This window comes from Serinus canaria, chromosome 13 (assembly GCF_022539315.1).
Source record: "Serinus canaria isolate serCan28SL12 chromosome 13, serCan2020, whole genome shotgun sequence".
NCBI lineage: Eukaryota > Metazoa > Chordata > Aves > Passeriformes > Fringillidae > Serinus > Serinus canaria.
Window position 1 is genome coordinate 10,283,230 of NC_066327.1, and position 9,019 is coordinate 10,292,248.

The 9,019-nt window shown below is 41.2% G+C and overlaps 1 protein-coding gene across 1 annotated transcript; it reads left to right on the forward strand.

Moving 5' to 3' along the window:
• The first annotated feature begins 1,066 nt into the window (after window positions 1–1,066).
• Window positions 1,067–2,185, forward strand: LOC103817272 (neuropeptide Y receptor type 6-like). Its single transcript, XM_009091400.2, has one exon. It carries the CDS (start codon window positions 1,067–1,069, stop codon window positions 2,183–2,185), a length of 1,119 nt encoding a protein of 372 aa, XP_009089648.1.
• Window positions 2,186–9,019: the final 6,834 nt, after the last annotated feature.

Genomic DNA, 9,019 nt, shown 5'->3' on the forward strand with positions numbered 1-9,019 from the left:
AATGATGTCCTTCCAGCTAGTTTTCCAGTAATTTCACAGGGGAATTAAGGTGAGTTAAACTTGAGTTTTGAAAGATATATGTGTAGAACATATATCCATTACCCATTTTTAAATTTTAAAATAACTCTTTTCATACTTATCTTTCCTTTCCCAAGATGGAACTAACCTCTTTCTGGCCAAAAAGCTGGTGATCCTTTAAATTAAGTTTTGCACTCAGTGATAAATTCAAACCTATCAAGATGTTATGTTGAACCCAACTCTTCCCTTTAATATAAGATTTAAAACCACAGAACTGTTCTAATATTAGATTTTTTTTGCTTGATTTCTATTTAAGTTAGAGCTGAAAGAGGACTAATTTTCTGCATAACTACAATAACTTTATTTTGTTTACGTTTTTCTCAGGTTAGATTTAGGAAAAAGAACATACTACCCTCAATGCATCAGTAGAACAGGAAACTCCCTTTTAGGTATCATTCATAGATGTTTTGAATGTCATTTGAGCTCAAGCACACATACCTTTGATTAATTCAGGAGGATTGAGTGTATTAACTCACATTGCTTTGTAGTTCTAAAGAAAATCTAAGTGTGATGTCTAAGCTAGCAGAATGATGGCAGGACCCAATTCTTCTTTTCTGGTAATACAAAAGCAACAGATTATCCTCATTGGAATCCATTAAACCTTCTTAAATCTTCAGCAGAGACAGATCTTAGACTACTTTTATTCTGAAAAGCAAATTTCATCCACAACTGTTAAAGAGGATTTGTGTGAAAGTGTCTGTACAAGTTCAGTCAGAGCTGCTCTCACAGCTGCTTCTTGTGCATCAGTTATAGATCTGTAGCACTGTCAGTGGAGGACCTCAGAGAGGTGACATCCCCAGGGATACCTAAACCCACTAATAACCATCTGCTTCTCCACTACTCTAATTAATCATGGTAGATTTGCTCAAGACTTTGAGGACACTGACTGCAATGATAGACCCACAGTGCTCACTGCTTTGAAAATCTCCATGCAAAGTATATTCTAAATAATGCAAGGTTTTCTCCATAGGTTGGAAGATGCTTCAGGATGGATAAAGCTGTTCAGCAGCCCAGCGAGATCCTGAATCAAACCATCTCTAACATTAGCCTCTCTCAGTTCTTGAACTTTGACACATGCCACCTTTCCTCCCTTGCAGAATTCTTGCTGATTACAGCTTACACAGTGGTTACACTAGTGGGGCTCGTTGGAAATCTTTGCTTAATTATTATAATAAAGAGACGGAAAGAAGCTCAAAATGTCACCAACATTTTGATTGCCAACCTCTCTTTATCTGATGTCTTGATCTGTATCATGTGCATTCCTGTCACAGTGGCATATACCTTAATGGACCACTGGATTTTTGGGGAAGCAATGTGTAAAATAGGCTCCTTCATACAAAGCCTGTCTGTCTCAGTCTCCATTTTCTCCCTTGTGCTCATTGCTGTTGAGAGATACCAGTTAATTGTGAACCCACGTGGCTGGAAGCCCAACATTTCCCATGCTTATTGGGGAATTCTTTTCATCTGGGGGCTTTCCCTCATCATATCCTCTCCTTTTTTGGTATTCCACCAAATAACAGATGAACCCTTCAAGCATTTGTCTTTCCACAGTGATTTCTACAAGAACAAGGTGGCTTGCATCGAGGCGTGGCCGTCTCTCACAGAGAGGCTGATTTTCACCACTAGCCTGCTGGTTTTCCAGTACTGCTTCCCACTGGGCTTTATTTTTATCTGCTATCTCAGAATATTCGTGTGTCTTCGAAGGAGACGAGGCAAAATAGACAGGATGAGAGAGAATGAGAACAGGCTGAGTGAAAACAAAAGGATCAATATGATGCTGGTGTCCATCGTGGTGACCTTTGCAGCTTGCTGGCTGCCTCTCAATATATTCAATGTGGTTTTTGACTGGAACTACGAGGCACTAATGAGCTGTAATCACAACCTGGCATTTACAATCTGCCACCTTGTGGCCATGATCTCAACATGTATCAATCCCATCTTTTATGGATTTCTGAACAGGAACTTTCAGAAGGATTTGGTAGTGTTAGCTCGCCACTGCAGGTGCTCAGCATCACAAGAGGAATATGAAAATATTGCCCTTTCAAACCTGCAAACAGATGCATCTAAGGGGTCTCTGAAGTTAAATAATCCCCATGTGGATATATAAAATAATCTAACTGCAGTTTCCAAAATTCTGTATTTTGCTGCAGATGGCCTTTTTCTGCAGGTCTTGGTCACATTACCACCAAGTTTAGAGGAAGTCTTTGCCATTTAGTTCAGCAAAAGCAGGATTATGCTCCCATAGGCATAGTCTCAACAGGTACTTTATGATAGTATTAATGCTGGTAAAACCACTTCCAACAGCCCTAAAGATCAATCATAATAAATTACAAACAGTATTAACATCTTACTTTTTTTAATTCAAGTTTCCATGTCACTGGCATGCTACCTTAACTCCAATAAAAATGTTTCCATTTCAGCCACTGATGGGGTTGTCCTTCCTAAACACCTGGCTTCCCCCAGGTAAACCCTGAGCACTGTGCTATCCCTAACTTCAGCAGCCTTTCACACACTGTTTTCTGGGATTTTTATTTTCCAGCCCTACACCAATGCCCTCCTTGAAGAATCTGCAGTTTAGGGACAGTTCACACTGTAAGGAAGGCCCTGGAAGTTATCCTAAGACTCCACCACCTTCCTTTCAGCCCCCTCGTGCAGTTTGCTTTGGCTTAGTACCAGTTCAGCCCAGAAATTGTATTTTAACAAGGGAAAAGGCTAGAGCTGGACTTTTTTTTTTATATGAACACTAAAACAGGACCCATTTGATGTACTGCAAGTTTCACTCAGAATGATGCTGTTCAAGATGAAATATATATTTAGCATTTCTCCTAAAAGCATTGCATTCTCCTAAGCACTGGTAAAGATCATTGTTTTCTCTCTTATCATCCTCACTGCTTCTTACAGCAGACCTTTTAGAATCTCCATTACCAAAACAACCCACTAAGAATTCAGAGTCAATTTTGTTTTAGCTCGGATTTCTCTTTCAGTAGAAAATTAGGTTTGCATTTTAATTTCAGCAATATTTTCCCCCACACTTCTGCACTAGCAAGAGGGCACACTTGAGCAGATGTGGTCATTTCTGTTCACAGAAACACAATTTCTGTGTTTGAAAGCAGTTTCTTTTGTAACACAGTGCAAAGAAGCCTAGAGGGATAATACTGAACAGAACTTTTTTAAAACTAAAACATTTTAAAAATCACTTTCCAGTGTGGCCATAAATAGTAGCCAAACTTCTTCTTCATCCTTTATATGGTGGCAACATAAATAATCAGTTAATATTGAGTTGTTTAAACATAGTGCTTAGAACAATTTAGTCCAAAAACTTACCATGCTTCCTCTCGTTCAAATTAAATATAATTAATTACTTGTTCTGCTAAAGCCACTTCTTTCTTTTCTTCTGAGTTTCAAAACCCCTTGTTCTAACATTTGTACATAAAGTTCCTTGTGAAGTATTCTCTGACTTTAGCAATTTATTAATGCCCCACTTAGGCAAAAAGAATTCACATTCAAATTTCAGTGAGCTCCTTGATGACTCAGCTGTGATGAAACTCACCTTAAGGCCGGGGAGTTCTCTTGCAGAGGGAACACTGCTTTCCAAAGACATCCAATTCCTGAAGGGTTTGGGCACAGCTCTCTTGCTCCAGCATTAGTTCAGACTGTCTGCACCACCCTGATAAAAGATGAGGGGGCACTTAACAAAGGGAGATAAAAAACCTCAGTGAAATCTCTTTGTGTCTGAGCCCTTAGAAGTCATAAGGGCAGCCCCATCACAAGAGCAAGACTGGCAGAATTAGTGACGTGATAGTCAAGTGTCTGAGTGATAGGTATGGATTAGCTTTGGCATAATTTAGTTTTTTTCTAATCAAATCAAATATCATGCATTTGGAATTGATTACACAAACCTTAACACCTGCCTTGTGCATCATAGTAAAGGAACCTGGAGACAGCTAAATACCTAGAAAAGGCCAATGATCAGACTGCTGAAAGCATCTCAGCACTGACTATTTCTGTGAAGTTCCCCCCAGGTCACTGGGCTGCCTTTATTGCTGATGCACATCATCTGTGTGACCAGCACAAAGGCATTTCATCGAGCTCAGAGCAGTAACTGCAGTCAGTGGCACTGGGGCTGTGCACGGTGTCACAGCCCATCCCAGTGGGAAGGGAAGGGGAGGGGATGGAGCTGCTGCTCTCACCACTGAGACTCCTGGGCAGCAAAGTGATTCCCTGTCTTCATTGCACCTGGCTAAACTGAGAGCAAATCTGATCCAGGAACTTCACTTTTCTTGGGGATCCCAGTGCCTGCATTGAAAACCATCTACTCCTGTCAGAAGGTCATTTCCTGAACAGTGATTTAACAAATGCTGGTGTCACACCTGCCAGAGGCTGGGCTATCAACTGTATTTCCCTGGGTTTGGAACACAAACATCTATCACCATCTTCCTCAAATTTAAGTATACTGTTTACGCTTCAAGGCCCATGCTTAAAGCATTTTACAAGCACATAACATTCACAATCTACTCTAATTTATTAATACTAGCACAGCAGTCCAGATTAATCTCATTGGCAAATGTCTCAGACACTATTTAAGGTTTGAAGATGAGATTCCTATGTGTGAGCTTGGCCTAAGTGGCTCCCATCCCATCCCATCCCATCCCAAGCCCAGGTGTGCTTACTTTCACAGCAGAGGTGGTTTTAGTATCAAGTCCCAAGTGGTTTTAAAACAGCCATGAAATGAATTCTGGATCAGATTCTGTGATGCTGATGGATGGCCTCTCTGCTGTCTCTCCATGGAAGTGCTTGGGCAGTATGTATTAGACAGGCAATAAAAAGAAGATTGCCAGCACTTTTTATAATAGCAATTGTCTACTCCTGACATCCTGATCAGAGTTAAGCACTCAATTTTTCCTTCCAGTCTGAAATGCTTGGCATAAGAGGGTTCTTCATTAGCAGGTGGGAGCTCTCAGAGCAATGACACTGCTTCAGAATCAAAAGTGAACGATAATACTTGTGCCTTGATTTCTCCTCATTTCTTTCTCACACTTTCAATTGACTCAAGTGTTGATGGATGCTCCATTTCTGTCCTGAGCATTCAGTCATCAAGCATCTCTCCTTAGAGCTGCACTTGCAGCAATCATTGTGAACAGAGCAGAGGATCCTCACTGTCTCCGACGCCGCCCTCGGCGCTGCACGTTCTCTCCCTCATCCACTGCCTTCCTGTGCATCCTGGTCCTCAACTTCCAAGCAAGTCAGGAGGAGCCAATTGACTGGGACAGGAATAGGAACAAAGAGTAATTACCTGGTTTTAAAGCCTAAGTATTATGGACTCCAACATGGTGTGTGACAGCAGTAAATGTAACTGCAATACCTGGTACTTAAGGATTACTCAAGTTAAACTGGCAAATGTTGCCCTGTCTTGGGTAATGCTGATGACTTTATTTTCCCTTGTTTTATTGGTATAGCCAAGTAGAAAAAATACTAACAGCATTTCTCAGCAGAATGTTGTTTCCTGATGCAACCAGCTGGAGAACTGTGAGCTTCCTTGGGAAAGCAGCACCATGGAACCAACTACAGAAAGCTAGAGGGGGAGCCTGAACTCCCAATGCTATTCCAGCATAGAAAGTCTTAGTTTTTAAAAAATAAAAACTGTGTCAGAGCTTTGTTTGGGTGGTTTGGTCACGAAGACCAGACCAATATATTTATAAACATCTTTGTAAATGAACTGTGTCCTTATATGTCTGTGTATTTTATGGTTGATTGGTTTCACTTTAAGCACCTAGAACCTTATAACTAGGGTTAGGTACTTGGGAACTGCCATTCACTGTGGAGATTATTCACTGAGCAAAGAGCTCAATTGATTATTGACTGTAATCCTGGCTGTGGACAAAGGCAGTCTCAGTGCTGTGTGTGATTTAAAGACTTTGATTTCTCCCATTGACTGACAAATAAATATTGCCCTGTGTAAAACCATCCCCCTGGCCAGCTGGTGAATTGTACTGTCTGTAACTGGGATAGGACACTTCTCATTCAAACAGGGCACCACAGCACCCAGAATCACCAAAAGGTCCAAAGAAAGATCCAAATTCCGAGAGAGATGCAGAGCCTGCTGCAGGTCAAAGGGATGGCCATGAAGGGCACAAAGGTACCTGCTGACCCAGAGGAGACAAATGAGGAAGAGGAGAGGACACAAAAACTGCTCTGAGGAGAAGGGGTGACCTCCAGAGATGTCCTGACAAACCCAGAGGGGTACAAAGTACACTCCAGAGATAGCAGTGTGCTCAGGTGATCCTTTAAAGCACCAGAATGAGAGAAGAGAGGGGAGAAAAGACACAGAAAAATTAAAAAGCAACAGGTAGGTGACAAATGAGAAAAATACCCTAAAAAATAGGAATAGCCAGCTCAATAAAAGGAGACAAAGAAAAATTTTAAAAGCTAAGGGGTACAAGGCAGAGGAAGAACAGGGACAGAAAAATAGATAAAAGTAGACACAGAAAAGCAATTTAAAAAATGAGAGGAGAGTGAATCTGTAGCAAAGCTTTGAGAAACCTCACAATGAAGGGTCAGACAGGCTGCAGAATGGAGTGGAACCTCACAGACTCCATAAACAACATTGTCCCTTCAATTCTATGCTAATAAGACACTTAGAAATATCCCACAATGGCAACTGTAGAATTATCTTGTCTGCTATCACTCATTTTCAAACAAGGTTCCTTTGGTTTCCATGCAAATGCACTGACTGATGCCTTTTATTTAATTTCCATTTCATTTCATTTCACTTCATTTCATTTCTTTCATTTCATTTCATAGATTTCTCCATTAGTCACAGGCTATTTACATAATGTGATGGGATTGGCACGTGTGGAGCTGTCCTCTGCAGAATTCACTTCACCCTCATACCTGGTGAGGAGAACCTGTTAGTTCACCTAGGTGTCAGGGTTGTAACACTCCATGAATTAGTTCTTCCAGCCAGGAAGGGCTACCAGAGTCACAGGAAGCTCTGAAAGTTTGGGTTCTCTCTAAAGAGACTCTCACCCCCCTGGCAGCTCCATTTTTGGTTGGAGACTCCTGCAGTGCTAAATTGCACAGGCTCAGACCTGCAGCCAGGAGGGGCTGGCAGAGGCACAGACCTCCCAGGCACACCTGGAGTGAGATCTGCTCTGCCTCCCCCTCCTCAGGCTCCCAGGGCACCCTGACACCGCCCAGCACACCCAAAAATCCCTCCTGCCCTCAGGAAGGGCCAACAGATTTGTCTACTAAGTTATAAAATGACTTCTTTTGGGACTGCACTTGTTTGGGAGGTAGAGCTGAGTCAGATGAGTCCATGTGTTAATTTCTACCTTGAAGCCTTCTCAGGAATTGCCATAATTGCAACTACTAAAAGCCAACCCATGATCAAATTCCCACATTTTCTGAAGTAGCTGGCCAGTGGAAGCTGTTCAATCCCCATCAGATTATTGGGTTTGGGGGTGGGAGTGGTATTGGGGTTTTGTTTGCTTTTCAAATAAATGCAACCACATGTTGCATAAATTCTTACACATGAGAAGTAAATCTAGGCAAGAGTAAAAGTCAAGAATCTTTGTGTCAATGGAAAAAAGAAAGGAGATCCCAGAACAGTGTCTCTAGACCCCCAGTGCTTGGCAGACAGAACCCCCAAAACCTAACCCATACTGAGGGCATAACCATCTTTTTGAAATGCTTTTTATTAACTAAAACCTGCTAAAACTTCACTTGCATTTAGGCATTCAAAGAAAACCACTGGCATACTGCACTGAGTGGTTGGCTGAAGGAAGGGAAGTCCTGTGACTGACTGGGAACAAGATTCCTGGCTTCTCATTAAAGATCAACTTGAGACTCCCTTAAAAATTTGCCACAGAATTAGCATTGAATCCGAAAGCAAAATCTGAGTTGACTGGAAGGTCAACAAACACAGGGGGATAATTGCTGCTGGATGTTCCAGGAAACCCAAGCTCTGACACTAAATTTAAAAATAAAGCCTTTGATGAATGATAACAAAAACTTTCTTTCTTCCCATCCCCATCACGCAAACAGACCAGACAGAGACATACTGGGGGCATTATGCAAGAAAAGCCCAACAGTCATGGAAGTCCAAGTATCCTGTTAAATCTCACATCTTTATTCATTGAGATACACACAAATCAACTATTTCAAGGGAAAAGTTGCTTTTCGGGTTTTTTTGTTAGCTAATTTACTTTGCTGAGTTATCAATTTACAGAGTTGATTAGCTTTTGCTTTGAGCTCTTGCCTCTTTCTAAAGAAAAATGCACAGTGTATTAAGATTTTAAAGGGTACTCAAGCCATGTTAAAAGGCTGAGGTGAGTGTTAAAATACTTTCAGTGTGTTTCTGCATGGAGGGGATCTGCAGCAGCTGTACAAAAAGCATCTGAGAATAGCAGCAACAAGTTATGAACAAAAACAAATTATGAACAAAAACAAATTATGAACAAAGAAAAACTATGAACAGTCAAATTAATTTAATCAAGGGTTGCTGTACATCTGCTGCTAAGAAATAATAGCTGCTTCTTGTTTTCTTGGAAAAGCTAAAAAAAGTCAGCTGCTAGTTTAACAATTAAGTAGAATTTTAAAATATGCAGAATGACTGAACTGTTGAGGATGTGAAGGGGCCTCTTGATATCATCCAATCTAAACCCCCATGCTCAATAAGATAAAATGCTTTTTTCTGAAGTACAATCATAAATTCACATGATTAAAACTTCACCAGAAAGCTGCTCCTGGGTGGGTGTCACTGAACCAGCGCTGACCCCACCAGATGTTTGGTGCTGCTCTGGTTCAGGATCTCCCCACTCTAAAGGATTATTTTTTCCTCTGTCCCAGTTCATGTTACTGGCAAACTGGGAGCTGAAGTCTCTCAGAAAAACCAAAATCTCCCAAAATCTCACTTCAGCTGCCAGCATGAAGGCAGAGGTGA